The 15,994-nt window shown below is 55.0% G+C and overlaps 1 protein-coding gene across 1 annotated transcript; it reads right to left on the bottom strand.

Moving 5' to 3' along the window:
- Window positions 1-1,101: 1,101 nt before the first annotated feature.
- Window positions 1,102-14,743, bottom strand: MEX3A (mex-3 RNA binding family member A). The gene is made up of 2 exons (XM_042785014.1): window positions 13,956-14,743; window positions 1,102-2,303 (listed from the first exon to the last, which is right to left on the bottom strand). The coding sequence occupies exons 1-2, from the start codon at window positions 14,422-14,424 to the stop codon at window positions 1,198-1,200; spliced, it is 1,575 nt and encodes a 524-aa protein (XP_042640948.1). The 5' UTR covers window positions 14,425-14,743; the 3' UTR covers window positions 1,102-1,197.
- Window positions 14,744-15,994: the final 1,251 nt, after the last annotated feature.

The raw sequence follows: 15,994 nt of genomic DNA, 5'->3' as shown, positions 1-15,994 counted from the left end.
CTGTATTGCATGATCGTCTTTCTTAGGTTTTGGTGCAATATATATATATTTTTTAAGAAAAGAAAAGCACAATGTTCTATGTGTGTGTGTGTGTGTGCGCATGCGTGTTGTGTGTAGCTGCAGCTGGCATCACTTGGAAAAAAGGATGAAGAGTGAACTACGGAAACATGGAAGTTGATACACTCCCCCCATGGATGGGAACTCAGGACTGCTTTTGAAATACCCTGTTAGTGACTCCTGATTCGTCTGATGAACAAATCCCTGCTCGGATAAGGAAAAAAGAACAAAGTTCCAGACTCCACGGTGGCTCAGAATAATAAAATAAATGCTAATCGCCCAGTGTGATTCCAATAGGTTCTTCCAAACCTTCTTCAGTTTCACCGGCGTCATTTTTATTTCTTCATCATCTTTTTTTCATTTTTTTGTGGTTTTTTGTTTGTTTTTTTTTTTTTTTAGAAAAAAAGGAAAACAATAAAAGTTCTTTAGCTGCTGTGGTTTTTTTTTTGTTTAAATCTTTGAGGTAATACAGTTGTGCCCTCGTTCTAACAGGTTCCCAGAGGTTGATGGTTTCTTTTTTGTTTTTCTAAATCCCCGTCATCCGTTTTCCTTTCTTTCTATTTGTTTCTTTCTGAGCTCCCAGTTGGGCTGACATCCCCGGGGGGGGAGGAGAGTAGGGGCTTCAGACCAAGATGAAGATTGAACGTGGCTGGAGAAGAAAGGCTGGCAGGGCCCTCCCCACGTCCCTGCTCCCTTCTCCGTCCGATCGAGATGGCCTGGCTTGGTCAATGCAGAGAAGTCCCAATCTCACCACCAAAAAAAACTGAACTAAACCGCTTTGCTTGCGAGATCCGAGTGTGCGTTCAGAGTACTTGTTTTAAAAAAGACATTGCAGGCTGGAGCATCGTTCGCCCTTCAAAATTTCTGGCTTTGCTATTCATTTTAATTTTATTATTCACTTTTTTTTTTTAAAAAATAACATACATTGCTTGTAAAATAATTTCTTTTTTTTTTCTTCTTCTTCTTCTTTAAATTAATTTATTCTTTCATTCGTTTGTTCTTCAGATGTCATTATTATTATTATTATTATTATTATCATTATTATTATTATTATTATTATTATCATCATTTTTCTTTCCTGGACCCCCCCGAGCTCCCTTCCTACCCCCACCCCCCACCCCAATGCCCTGCTCTGTCTCTTTAGGAAAATATTCTAATGGCCTGAGTGGCTGCAGCGTGGCAAACCGGGCACTCTGGATCAGTCCTCTCACAGATCCTCACGGCACACTCCATGCAGAAGAGGTTGTGGCCGCATGGCACCAGAGCTGCCGTAACTTCGCTTTCGAAACACACCATGCACTCGCGGCTGCTGGAGACAGACGTCCGGGCAGCGGCAGTTGTCCCCAGCTTGGAAAACCCTTGGAGCGGTTCCCCCTGTGACCGCCTGGGGAGACCAGAGAGATTGGGCTCTTGGATGGAGGAGGACGGGGAGCGATGTGAATTCGGGTGGATGGCGCCGGTACTGCTGGACCGCTGCTGCTTCGAGAAGAGCACCGAGACGGGGTTGGTGTTCTCCTGCCCAGCCCACATCGGGGCACCCGACTCCGGCACCCCGTAATACAGATCTTGCTTGTTCACGCCATAGTTGGGGAAGAGGTAACCGTAATTGAAGTCGTTTTGGTCATTCAGCCGGGGGGTCTCGTAGACGGGGTCGACGGAGCAGTCACCGATGCACCCCAGGCTGTTCTGCCGGAAGGTGGAGAGGGGCTTGCAGCCCGGTGCCGGCGTATGGACTCGCCAGGCCTCCGAGTAGCGGTTCTCCATGCCAGAGTCGGGGCTGCTGGAGAGGAAGTCATTCTCGTTGTTGTACTCCAGGATCTTGCCCGTCCTCACCGCGATGTGGGTCTCGATCTCCTCCCGGGCACGCTCCACATTGCCTGGCGCACCAGTGATTTCAAAGACGGGGTCCCGGTCCCGGCTGGGCGTGATGATGTAGGTGTTGGTCTGCTGCTGGATCCGCTTGATGGTGGCTCCTTTGGGGCCCACCACCAAGCCCACCACACGGTAGGGCACACGCACCCGGATGGTGACTTGCCCCGGCAAGGTGGGAGCGCTGCCGAAAGTGGTGCCAGCCTTGTTGCGGGAGGCCCTGATCATGGAGAAGTGTTCGGCAGCGGAGATGATCTCCCGCCGGGCCATTGCCACATCCTCCCGCCGCCCCGTCACCATGAAGACCGGCTCCTCACCCCGCACTGGAGTCTTGATGTAGGTGTTGGTCTTTGCCCGCAGGGCTTTGATCTTGCAGCCTTGGGGAAGAGAGAGAAAACAAGGCAGGGAGGTTAGAGAGGCTGTCCCACCACCCTCCCCTCTTCCTCATAAAACCAGGCTGAGCTGCCATGAAACCAGGCTGAGCTGCCATGTTTTCAGCAGGCTTGCACCACGCAGCAGCCACTGCCCGGGGACCTAAAATGAGGAAAAGGCCCTTTCTCCCCTAACCTTGACAGGGAAAATGTCAGAAGAAGGTTTCTCCATCACCATTCCCAGAGATCTGCCCCCGCTGAGGCTCCCTCATCCCCAGGCGGGTGTCGTCATTTTCTGTGCTGCCCCCCCCCCCACAATTCCCCCCTCAGAAATCAGCCACTCTCAGCAATCATCCCTCAGAGATCTCCCTTTCGCACACCCCCAAGCAACAAGGAGTTAGGAGGGGTTGGATTCAAGCCCTCCCCATGGGCCAGTCGGTCCCTGTGAGGAAGCCTGTCCCTGCTGAGGCCCAAGGCCCCGCCATATTGCCCCTCAGAGAAGATGGCCGCCCTGGCTCCCCCTCTCGTCAGAGCGGCTCTTGGGACAAGAAGGATTTGGCTGACACATGGGGCCACAAGAGAGGCTGGAGATGACAGAAAAAAGCAAGTTGGACGCCGAGTCCACGGCCAGGCATGGCCAACGTGGAGCCTGTTCGCCACCCCACGCCAGCTCATGGAAGGCACGAGCGGAGAGACGTCTGCCATAACTCAAGAGAGCAGAGCCCTCCATGGGGACTCCCGTCCTACTGTGGAGCTTTTGGGATGAATCCGGTGTGACCCAGGTCACTTTTAGGGAGGCAAGCGGGGAGTAGCAGAGATGAAGCAGTTTGGGCTCCCCACCTCAGGTATGGTAGGACATCAGATGTTGGCACTGCTAGGAGGCTGAGGGGTAGCAGGATGCCGGTATTTGCTTTGGGGTCAAAACGGCATGAAATGGGGCAGGGCTGCCCTCCCGTGTCCACAGAAAGCCCCACCGCCAGCTGCGTGCAGACCCCTCTCCTGGTGCTCCCCAGGAGCCGCAGGGAAGGTGCGGCGGTGGCTGCCCAGGGAGGGGAAGCCATCCAGCCAAGGGCTGCCTTTTGCCCTTGTCTCTCCATCTGGTTTATCAAACGCCGACGGCCACAGGACTCCCCACCGCAGTGGTCCAGGTGCTTGGACCCTTTCCTGATGTCACTTGCCATGACAGCGTCGTTATACCCACCTCCCTGGAGCCCACCAAGCCTATTCCCCCTGCTCCTTACAGCTCAGAAAACATCTTTCTGCTTTTCCAAAAAAGGCAAGAGACTTTTCAGTGTGTTTTGGCTTCCAATTCATTTTTTAGAGGGGTTTAGAGCCAGCTGTGCGACTCCAGGTTCCCAGATGACACTAGGATGCCATCAGGCAACTAAATGTCTTTACAGACGTGGCACAGTTTTCTAAACCACTTCTGGAAACCCTCCCTGCTGCTGTCCCTCCGACCCCTCTCTCCAAAAGCCTTCCTTGGTGACTGAAGGCATTTTCAAAACTGACATCAAATTCCCCTGCAGACTGCTGCTTCCTCTGTGGGGAGGTTTGCTCTAAGCTCGGGTCTCCAAGAAAAATTTTAAAATGTGATTCTCCAGGGCACCACATTTCTACTAGTGCAAATGGAGTAAGGCAAGTGTTTTACCCTGGTTTCCCAAGGATTCGGGTGACTGACTCAGGGCTCATGGAACAAGAGGATCAGGATATGGCAGTGAAACCTCTGTGAGATCTCTCACCTCCTCCCCACCCCTTCTTATCTCCCGAAAAGGAGCCTCTTGTCCTCTCCTCTGACCATCTGACACCAAATTTTCCTCAATATACCACACTGACAAGATACTTTGATACAAGATGACCTGTAAACGATGCTTCTGCAACCAAGAAATTAAGATTCCTCAGCTTGTGGGCTGGAACATTACTATTTATACAGATCCTAATAAATAACAACATCTCTCCCAGCTGGGAGTTCAGGGCTGCCACTCACTTAGTGCTGCCACTTATCTGCAGCTTGTCTCGAGAGACGCAGACTTGTGACATCGGGGTATTTACAGGAAACGTTAACGATCCCACTACCGTGTATCATTAGGAAGAATCGAACCCCGCACCTTTAGTGATAAAAACAGAGCCTCGTGCCACTACATCTGACAAGAATAATTCCCCGCGCTCGCAGCGGTGGCAGGCGCCGCACGCAGTACAACCAATAGTTTCAGCTGCACAAAGCATGCTCAGCCTGACAGGTCACACTCGCATCTCGCAACATCGCATGGGCACGGGGGTGCAGCCTCGTCAAACTGCAGGAGACTGCACAAACACGAAGCCTCCCAGCATAGCTTCGAAACCCCACCGCCTGTCAGAGGGTCTTGGCATTGGTCTAGGACACGTGTCGGTAAATCCTGACTTTGCTGTCGACTCCCAATACAACTTTTAACTCCTCAGAGCTACATGAGCTCTCTCAGCCTCATTCCCCCATTTGTAGAATGGGAAGAATAGCTGTCTCTTGCCTTGTGTTACTGCAAAACTTCCTGTAATGGTTAGCATTGCGATGCTGCTGCATTAAACCCATCTCTAAGCCACTAATTTCACATTCCTGGGGAATGTAAATGCTAGATCTGACCCAGAGAAGGAGCTGGGCAAATCCCCAAAATTCAAACCAAATCCACCCCCTGCCAAGTCCAACGTAGCTCACATGTTACTCCCAACTGAGTTTGCACCCTGAGGAATATCTGCAATGCTTTATTCAGTAAAGTTTCTAAACAGTTGATGTGGACTGATGGTCATCCACAGTGTTTTAATATTAGCACTTAGGAAACTCAAAGAACAGGACTTTACGGTGCTAGGCATGACACAACTGTAGAATAAAAGCATGCAGACAAAATCACGGAATAAATGTTCATCCCAAGGAGCTTGTAGGGGGTGGGATAAAACTGTAAGGGGCCACCTATGCCCTCCTGCAGCCCCAGGGCAGGGTCGGCTCTCCCTGACCCATCCCTGGCAGACATTTCCCTGCCCTGCTCCTATGCTGCTCACTCCAAAGATGGAGATTCCATCTTAGGAAGATTAACCGAGATGCCACCATTTCCCCAGGGATATCACTGGAGCGTCGCATGGAAAGAAAGGGGGTGTTAGCAGCAAGCATCCACGCTGAAAATGACTCCCGTGCCTCACCCCAGACTGGAGTAGCTTTTGCTAAATTCCTCAGTGACCCACGTTCTGCCTCCCAGGAGCGCAAGGCTTGCCCTCGTTTGCAAAAGGACCTCAGGTAGGCGTTTGTCTGGGCTGGGCTTGTGTTCGGCGTTTTTCTAAGCCACGGGACAATGACTGCGTGTGGAGGGAGAGAGGGATCTGAGCCCAGCACGACAGGAAACAATCAAGGAGACGACACGGAGGGTCAGGGCAAGCAGAGCAGTGACAAAGGACAGGGGCTCCATGCTAGGAACAGATGGAAGGAAACAGTGGCAAGGAATACACATGAATGAGGGCAAATGTAAGCGAGTTACAGGAGCTGGAGAGGGTGGGAGGGAGTTAGGAATGGAGGAAAGGTGATGGAAATGGAGGGAGGCACGCTGCGATCCCTCTGAGGGAGGAGGGGAATTAGGGGTGTGGAGGCAAAGGAGAGACACCCCAAAACAGCAAAAGGGAGACGGGCAAGGAGAGAGCATGGCGAGAGGCGGAGGGAGGATCTAGAAACGGACAAAAGGACGCATGGTGCAGTCGATGGTGTGAGAAGCAGGGGGAGGAGGAGGGAGGGTCTCTGTACAGGCCTGCAGACAGGAAAGCCAGCTTTGCAGAGACAGACAGATGGGGGATCCTGTGCTTAAAAACTGGAGAAAATAACCCCACAGGAAATTAGACCAACTCCATCAAGACCAGCAGCCCAGCAGGTTCAGTGGCCCAGATCTTTAGCAGCTCTAAACTGGTGCAGACAACAAGCCAAGCCATCAGCAGTACAAACCCAGCTAACTCCACCAACTTCAAAGAGAGTGGCACTGATTTACATCAGCGAAATTCGGGCTGGGCTTAAATCTGATTCACCCACTTAGTACCAAGGCTCCCAGCCCACCTCAACCCCAACCCTGACCTTGCTTCGTACAACTAAATAGGGGCTGAGGCTCGTTTGACATCACTCCGCTTCTGACCGAGCACAGCCAGATCAGGTTGTGGCCCTTTATATCCTGGCCAGATGAGTAGCACGGTCCTATGTGCTTTCTTTCAAATGAAATCTGTTCTGTATGGGTTTTTTTAAATGAAAGGCTTTCTTCATGCGTAACTGAAATCTGAAAACAACATGCAACAAACTGCTTTACGTGGTGGATTATTAAAAGGGGAGAGAACCGCTTAGTAGGTGGTGTTAAAAATGTAAAACTAAGAGGAGAAAAGGACCTGTAGAAACTATAATAATATATAACTTGGCTGTAGTGTTCTACTCTTTAAGGCAGTGTGCAGACATCAGCTAATTGATCCCTGGCAGGCTCCTGCCAGTTAAGATTTTTATATTAGAGAAAGAATTAAACCCTTTCTTGTTATGTTTCCACTACCTAGCTTCTATTATTCTTTATTTTGCCAGTAACACAGATCCCAAAGCATTTTGCAAAGGAGGCTTGCATGACTATTTCCTCCACACACCCCTTTTTCTTTTTAACTTCAGTTAACTGATTGCCAATTGACTCAAAGTAAATGTGTTTGCAAATTACGCTAGTAAGCCACAAATGTTAACATACAGGAACAAACCCTTGAGGACTGTCGAGCCTCCAGCACCCAGACCAGTTATCTAACTGGAATTAATCCGCAGAGCAGCTAGCTCTGGCTAAAAACAAATGAATAAATCAAGTCTAGACAAAGCCAAACTGGGAAGGGGTGGGGTAGGGAATCAGGGGGAGATTGGGATGCACAGCCACATTTTCCTCTCTGTCCACCCCTGCATCAGGGGTAAACAAATCCATCAAAATTAATAGAGAAGGCTTCAAGAGCTTGGTTCACCTGTCCAGCTAAGGCACTTGCTCACAAGGGCAAGAAGGGTGTAGGATGCATCCAATCTGACTGTCAGTTACTTTGCACGAACCCATCCCAAACCTTTTCTCACTCAGAGCGGCGTAAAACCAACGTGCTGCCGTAGGACCTCACTGTGATTTACCCCAAAGGCTCCCAGGCACTGCTCTGGCAGCGGGAAAACGCCAGAGCGGTGCTTGAGGCAGATGTGCCCAGTGCACCAGGCACGGTGCAAATGCCAGCAGAAGGACAGCGCAACGGAAAATGCACCCATGCCTATGGAGTAGTTCCGTCAGATATTTTACTTCAGTGTAAATTCAGAGTGAAACCTGCTGACAACTTTCTCCTTACTGCTGCTAGAAGGCCAGATCCTGCACAGGTACATACTGCTACTGATGCAGCCTAGAGGGTCTTACCTGGCACAAACTGGCACACCTCCAGCATGTGCCAGTTTATGCCTAGAAGCGTGGGCTTCACCTGAAAGCTTCAGAGGTGCTTTACCAGCTTAGAGCAGACAAGGATCCAGCCCCAAGGTGGGTTTTTTTGTTTGGTTGGGTTTTTTTGTGGTGGTTGTTTTGTGTTTGTTTTTTTTTTTAAAAAAACAAAACAAAACAAAACACACCACACAATCACTCCAGATCCCTACATTTCTTGTTTTCATCAGATACAAAATTATCCCTACAGACAAAAGATTTTTAGCTCTCTTCACATTTATACCGAGGCACCTTTACACTGCACCGGCATCAATTACACTGGTAAATACCCCACTTAGGACATTTTGACATTGCCAGTGTGGTATAAGAGAGCCTAAGGGCAAATTAGGACTTGGTCTTTTTTCTGTTATAGTCATAAAATTAAAGAGGACCATAAAATAAACAACCCTCAAATATCTCTGGTAAGGTGGGGCATTCTTCTCCCATTTAAGATGAAAGCCATGTTAAAAGACAAGCACACAAAGAACATCACAAATAAAGCCTCCTGAATATCTGTGGGGTAAGATTTTGCTGCATTGAAAATCTGATGAAAGTGGTGTCAAAAAACACAAATGCACACAAAAGGACCACAAACAAACAACTAAATCCCTTTGCATTGAGGTTTTATTGTACTGATGATGCAAGTTGTGTTTACAAGAAGGGGAAAAAAAAAAAAAACCAACACACCACCACGCCACAAAAATAAGCAACCACCTCATTTCAGTGCAGTGATTTTAAGCTTTTTCACATAGCGATGAAAGTTGTTTATTAAAAAAAAAAAAAAAAAAAGGGAAAAAAAGACAAAAAAAAAAGAAAAAGCAACGTGACCCAAAAGCAACAACCCAGATGCCACAGACAATCGCTGCCTTGTGCGGCGGAGGAAAGTTGGGAACCGGGGTGGAAGCCCCCGGCCCCCAGCAGCCGCTTTCCACCAGCAATGCATCACATCGGGGTGGGTGTGACCGCGGCCCCCGGCACCGCACAATCCTGCCCTGGCCCCGCGGCACACGCTCGGAGCCGGACGGCGAGCGGCGAAAAGCGGGGGCCAGGCGAGCTGGCGGGGGGGGGGGGGACGGGACGTGGGAGGATGGGGCCGCCAGACAAAGGCAGGGACGGGGGGCGGGGGCCCCCACCCAACGCCAGCGCGCTTTCCCACTGCCCTAGATTCCGGCCGGCTGCGCTGCGGCGCGGTTCACTCGGTCAGCACGGCATCCAGCAGCCGGATCCGATGCGCGGAGCGTGCGTGTCTCCCTAGAAAATTCCCTTTGTCTCTCTCCCAGACCCATTTTCTCCTCCCACCTCTGGTTCAAACCGCACAAAGTCGATCCCGTTCCGCACTTTTCCCTGGTGTAAATTCAAATGGATTCTCATTAACACTTTATAACAATCTGACACTGACTGCAATTTCTCTCTCCCTTGAAGGCCCATCTCCAGCTGCTAGAGCGGTGTAAGGAGGTTGGTTTTCAGGCCCCACCAGACCAGGTGGCTTTAGCTCCAAGATTTACGTGAAGCAAGCAGACAACAGGATCTGACCCCCTCGCTGCTTCTCGGATGCTGTACATCCACCTCCACATGGTGGGTGGGGGAGCTGCAATCATCAGACTTCCTCAATGAAAAAGGCTTCCTTGGACTATTTTTAAATGCTGAAAGCATTAGAGCATGTTTGGAGCTACACAAAGAGCCCAATCACCTGGGGTTAGTGGGGCCTCTTGTTATTTGACTTCACCTTGCCAAGAAAGAGCAATTTATGTTAAGCTCCTCTCTCACATAATCTCATTCCTGTTGACAACAGGCTAGTTAGAGCAGGCTGGGAGATGCTTCATCAAAGGGTGTCTCTGGGTACCAGTGACAATAGATGCTACTATTGATGATGAGAGTAAAAATACTCTTACAGGGAAGGTACCTGCTGGGAATGGGCGGTTGCGCTGTTGTGCTCCACGCAGCAGGAAGCCAAACTGCCCCACTACCTTCTCCCCATGCCTGCACATGCCAGGCACACAAAGAACCACAACCATGTCTCCTCAACTACAAGATCTAGCCTTAAACGTGCCCCACTTCAAGTCCAGCAGCCTCTCCCCGGTTCCACTGACAGCAGCCCAGTTTGTCAGTGGGAGCAGGTTTAACGCCGGCAGAAAAGTCAGATACGCATCTTCATCAGGCTGATCTACACCTCCCACAGGTGACTACCAGGGAAGAACCTGGCCATCGTGGTGGCTGAGGAGTCCTGCCCCTTTCCGAGTTCACACTCTGAACAGCCGAAGCACGACACCTTTAGACGCTCTCCACTCTTCCCAGCATCCCTCCCATCTCAACCCACATCCTTGGGTGGCAAGAACGTTCTCCTCTGCAACTCCCTTGGTGCCCTGCTGTCTCCTCCAAACTCACCTGCAAAGCACTTCAGTGCTTTGTCTTCCCACCCTGGCAAATTTATCTGCGTAGCTCTGAGAACACGCGCAGCCCTGGAGGGGGTCTTGCAGGGAAGATGCCCCCAAGAAGAGCCGGCAGGCGGAAAACAAGAGCCCCCAAGCACCCCAACACACCATGCAGGCCCAGGCCGGCTCCAGACCCAGGGAGCACCGTTCTCACCGCGGCACATGCCAGGAGGTTCAGCCACCCAAGCGCAGCATGGCTGGAGTTCACACTCCTGCCACACGCCAAGGGAAGAGGGGGAACGACCCGCAGGAGCCGCGACACAGGCAGAGACGTCCCTGCTCCTCACCCTAGCAGCAACAGGAGGCCAAGCATGGAGGTCATGGCTCCACTTCCAGCCTGGGAAGGGAAGTCATTGCCAACCACGGCCAGGGGCAGAGCGGAAGAGGTCATAAACGTCGCTCAAGGGGATGTTATGACTTTATCCCCCCATCCTTCCTTTTCTGGTTTCCTCTCCTTCAACCTGCAAAGCAGTCCTTGGTCACCCAGCTCTCCATCGCAGACCCTGGGGCATCACGGTGGAGGAGCAGCTCCCAGCGCCTGTCCGGCCAATTCCCACAAAGTCCCCCTTTCAGCAGTCCACGATCTCGTCCCAGTGAGTCCCAGTGAGCTGAAGAAGCGCTGCTCGAATTCAGCGCACAAACCGGCACCGCCGCAAACTCGAGCGAGGTTTCCAGCACGCGATTGGCTCCGCGAGGGCACGTTAACAGTTCCCGGGGAAAGCAGGGAGCTGCCAAGCACAGGTTTAGCTCCTGCAGCATCTCTCCTTCGAAGTGGAGCCACCCCCTCTGCCACAATTAAACCTCTTCGCAAGTCACAAACATTCCGATAAAAATATATGGGGCTTGAGCCTTATTTATACTCAAGTGCCTTTACACTCCTCTGGCAAAGTAAAGGGCAGTCTTATGGCAGGTGGAAATCCCATTGCCAGATGCACATAAAAGGGCCCTCGTGCCCAGATCCAGGCCTCTTACATCCACACACATCAGTAAGGTACACTTTCAAAGATGGTAGATGTTATTTTAAAATAACATGAAGGAGCAGTGTGGTTCATCAGATCAGAAAATATTAAGTTCAAGTTCAACCCTGCTAGCAATTAAAGCCCTGAAATAATTTTTATTTCACTATTGCTTCTTTTTCCCCCCTCTCTTTTCCAAGATGTTCACCACCCTATTCATAAGTACCCATAAAACACTCATTTCCTCAGAACACCATCAGCCCCATGAGCAGTATGACCAAGGGGGTGACAATCTGCAGTTTCTGGGTTCTATCTGGGATTCCTGGTCAGGCATCCATGAGTGCGCAGGATTCGGCCCCCCAGGGTGCCCTGCACCCAGCTCCATCTGAGGGCAGACCCTCGCAATACAGCCTTGCCCACAAAAACAAGACTCAGGAAACATTCCTGTAGGCCTTTAAAAATAAGTGTGGGCCACAATCTCTGCTGGAGTAAAGAACCGTGGCTGCGGGGCCTCGGCTGAAGCAGTCGCGGTTTCTACCAGCACAGGATCCGGCCCCCGCGCCCCTACAAAGGGGCACAGCTTACACTGTCTGACCCACCAACTGATGGAGCGCTGCCGAGCCCGCCTCGCCGGGGCTCTGGCCCACTGACATTTCCCAGTTTCCCAGATGTGAGGGAAAGCCCTCACAGACACACGCAAAAAAATGGTGGAAAAAAAAAAAAAAATCAATCCAGGTCTCCACGTTCCGCTCCATCACTCCGGCCGCAGCGGGCACGCCGCTGCATCGAAACACACCCCCTTCGCGGGAGTTTGGGGCAGCAGTGAGATCCAGGAAGAAAATCGCCCGGGCACCTCCCGCATCGTCTAACGTTTCCCCTCGATTCCGCCTGCCGAATCCTCTCTCTTTTCTAACTTTATTAAACAAAGGGGGCCTGATTCTCCAGGCCTTGCACCCGCCGGCGCAGAGTTGGTGCAAAGCCCCGGCAATTCTGGCCACGCTCGGCTGGCCGCGGTGTAAAAGCGTCACGGGGAGGATCAGGCCCAGGGGGGGATCTTTTCACCCGCACCCTCACCCCCCTCTCCTGTTTCCCCGACTCCCCAGCACAGGGGCCACCAATCCCAGCGTGGGGGAAGCCAGAGAAAGAGCCGCAGGCACCTTGAGTTTTGGGGGGGGACGGGACCCCCGCACGCTCCTGCCCGCTCTCCATCCCTGCCCGGGGACCTCGCTTCCCCGAGAGCTGTGCCACCAGAGGCCCCATTGTTCCCATCACACTCTCCAGCGTAACGATGCACAGCCATTAGCCATTTATCCCTCTCCCCGTGGCTTCCCCTTGCCCACCTCAACCTCTGCACGTCCCCCCTCCTGGGAGCTCTGGCCCAGAGGAGCCACCCCCCCCCACCCCCCATCAAACTGCAAACCCCCTGCTCGGGCGATTTCAATTCCCAACCCGAGAGGAAGCATCTGGATTTGGAGCCGCAGTCTCTGCCCGTCACACTTCCAGAGCGTCAAGTTACTTGCTTAAAGAAAAAAAAAAAAAAAAAAAAAAAAAAATCCCACTTAGCCACACTATTTTTTTTTTTTTTTTCTTTTCTTTCCCCCTCTGTAAGAGACACAAAACTTCTCTCGCCAGCCCCACGGTTTAACCCTGCGACGGTTCCCGCAATGCCAACGGGCGGCTCGGTGGAGCTGCCCTCCCCGCAGCGCACCTCGCCCCCACACGCACACTCGGGAGCCCGGAGCGGTGGGGGTGGGCGAGGGGTGACTTAAGAGTGGGTGTGGTGTATATATATATATATATATATATATATATATAATTTTTTTTTTTTAAAGCCCTCCTCCATTCCACCTCGCTCCGAACAGAGCCGTAAGGAGAACAAAAGCATCACTGTCGCGGAGCGTGGTCAGCGGCGGGGCCGGGCGGCAGAGGCGTGCGTGGGGCCCACGCGGGACGCTCGGGTGCCCGCTCCAGGGTCCCTGCCAGTCACATGGTGGCAGAAGGAGTTCAACTTCCATTAATCGGTTGTTGGGAGCCGTGCTAGGCCCGGCAGCGAGCCCGCCCGGCCCCGGCGAGCCCCGGCACAACCACACCCCCTCGCTCCGCCGAACCCAACAAAGGGGATTTTTCTCCCCACGGCGCCGAGCGCGACCGGGGCGCGGGGATCCGGGGCCGGGCTCCGCCAGCAGCCAGCCCGGCTCTCTTCATTCCTCCCCCCGCTTTATTTTATTTTTTTTTTTCCACCCCCCCTCCTCTTTTTTTTTTTTTTTTTTTAAAAAAAAAAAAAAAAAAAAAGGAGGAGGGCGGAGAGCGCGGTTCAGGAACAGCTCTTTCGCAGAACCGGAGGAGCGACGGGCTTGGGGCTCCGGTGCAGACAACCGGACAAGCCCACGCAGGCATTCCTATAGATTTCCCCCCCCCCCCAAAAAAAAAAAAAAAAAAAAACCAACCAAATAAGAAAAAAAACCAACCAAACAAACAAACAAAAAACAACCCTAGGACCCGCTCGCAGCCCCGCTCCGCCCGGGGCTGTCCCCTCCGCTTTGTCCCCGGCAGCGCTGAGCCGGCCGGGGCGCGGGTGCCCGCCCGGCCCCGGCCCCGAACAATGGGAGGGAGCGGCGAGGGGCGAGTCGCGGGGGAAGTTGGCGGGGCGGTCCCCAGCCCCCCCCGGCCGCGGGGATGCCGCGGGTGGCGGGGGAAGTTTCCCGAGGAAGGGGCCCGGGCCGGGCGCGGGGTGGGGTGGTGATGTCGGGGGGGGGGGGGGGGGGGGAACGGGACCGGCGACCGGGCGTGGACCCGCGCCCCGGCGCTCACCTTGCCGGCCCACGATCTCGGCCACGTGTTCGGAGCTGGGCACCGGGACGCACTCGGTGGTGTTGGAGCTGCTCTTGAGCCTCAGCTCGGCCTCCTTGTACAACGCGCACAACTTGGGCTCCGCCGCCCCGGCGCTGGGCGCCGACGAGCCCTTCGGGGCCGGGGGCGGCGGCGGCGGCGGCGGCGGCGGCTGCTGCTGCGGCGGCGGCGGCGGCGGCGGGGGCTGCTGCGGCGGCGGCGGCGGCGGGTTATTGTTGTTGTTGTTGCTGTCCTCCACCAGCACCACGGCGGAGGAGGAGGAGGAGGAGGAAGGCTCGCCTAGCCCCAGCAGGCAGAGCTGGTCCAGGGCGAGCTGCAGCGCCCGGTCATCCTCCAGCAGCGCTCTGTCTTTGCCGCTCCCACCGAAACAGCCTAAATCGCCGAAACCCCCGTTCCTTTCCATTATCCCTGGTACTACCAGGCTAGGCATGGCTAACAAAGACTTGAGAGGGGGTTGGGTGGTGGTGGTTGGTTGGGGAGGGGGGGGGGGGGGGTGTGAGAGCGAGAGGAGGGGAGTGGGGGGGGGACACAAAGAGCTCGGGAGGGAGAAGGGAAAAAAAAAAAAGGCAGAGGGAGAGAAACAGACAGAGAAAAGGACCCTCCGCCCACCTCCCCTCTGCCTAGCCAAGCCCCTTTCTCTCTGTAACCCGAGCTCCCTCGCCCAGGCACTTCCAGCCCGCCGGGGTCCCCCCGCCGCCGCCTCCGCCCCCGGCTCCCAGCCGCCGGCGGGGTGTGCGGGGGGCCGGCGGGGCGCGGGGCGGCGCGGAGCCCCGCGGGGGGAAAACTCTTTTGTTTGAAGGCGGCTGGGCGCAGCGGGAGCTGCCCCGGCCCGCGGGCTGCTGGGGGATGTAGTCCCCGCCGCCGCGCACACCCCCTGCGGAGCGCCGGCAGCGGCCCGCGGGCGGGGGGACACGCCGTGACACGGGGGGGGGGGGGGGCGTGGGGACACGTTGTGACACGGGGGGGGGGACACGCCGTGATACGGGGGGGGGGTGTGAAGACACGCCGTGACACGGGGGGGGCGTGGGGACACGTTGTGACACGGGGGGGGGTGTGGGGACACGCCGTGATACGGGGGGGGTGGTGGGGGTGAAGACACGCCGTGACACGGGGGGGGGCGTGGGGACACGTTGTGACACGGGGGGGGGTGTGGGGACACGCCGTGATACGGGGGGGGGGTGTGTGAAGTCACGCCGTGACACGGGGGGGGCGTGGGGACACGTTGTGACACGGGGGGGGGGGGACACGCCGTGATACGGGGGGGGGGGGTGAAGACACGCCGTGACACGGGGGGGCGTGGGGACACGTTGTGACACGGGGGGGGGGGGGGGGACACGCCGTGATACGGGGGGGGGGTGTGTGAAGACACGCCGTGACACGGGGGGGGCGTGGGGACACGTTGTGACACGGGGGGGGGGGACACGCCGTGACACGGGGGGGGGGGGGGGCGTGGGGACACGTTGTGACACGGGGGGGGGGGACACGCCGTGATACGGGGGTGGTGTGTGTGAAGACACGCCGTGACACGGGGGGGGCGTGGGGACACGTTGTGACACGGGGGGGGGGACACGCCGTGATACGGGGGGGGGCGTGGGGACACGTTGTGACACGGGGGGGGGAGTGTGGGGACACGCCGTGACATGGGGGGGGGGGTGGGGACACGCCGTGATACGAGGGGGGGGGGGGGACACGCCGTGATACAAGGGGGGGGGGGGTGTAGGGACACGTTGTGACACGGGGGGGGGGACACCCGCTCTGGCATGGGGTGGGGACGTGGGGATCGGCTGTGACACAGGACACACACACGGACCTGCTGTGACACGGGTGGAGGAAGATGTGTGGGGACTGGCTATGACACGGAGGGGTGGGCTACGGGGGGGTGGGCTGTGGGGGGACTTGCTGTGACACGGAGGGGGTGTGGGAGGGACCGGCTGTGACACGGCGGGGGGGGGGGGGACGACGACACAGACCTGCAGTGACACGAGTGGAGGGAGATATGT

This window comes from Tyto alba, unplaced genomic scaffold (genome assembly GCF_018691265.1).
Source record: "Tyto alba isolate M040663 unplaced genomic scaffold, T.alba_DEE_v4.0 Super-Scaffold_8, whole genome shotgun sequence".
NCBI classification, from domain to species: Eukaryota; Metazoa; Chordata; class Aves; order Strigiformes; family Tytonidae; genus Tyto; species Tyto alba.
The sequence above is the reverse complement of the archived record's forward strand: the minus strand, read 5'-3'. Positions and strand labels throughout refer to the sequence as shown.

Excerpts from the sequence above, each read along its gene's own strand:
- MEX3A (XM_042785014.1), bottom strand. The coding sequence starts at position 14,424 with ATGCCTAGCCTGGTAGTACCAGGGATAATGGAAAGGAACGGGGGTTTC. Across the intron at positions 2,304-13,955 it reads CGAGATCGTGGGCCGGCAAG|GCTGCAAGATCAAAGCCCTG; the intron begins GTGAGCGCCGGG and ends CTCTTCCCCAAG.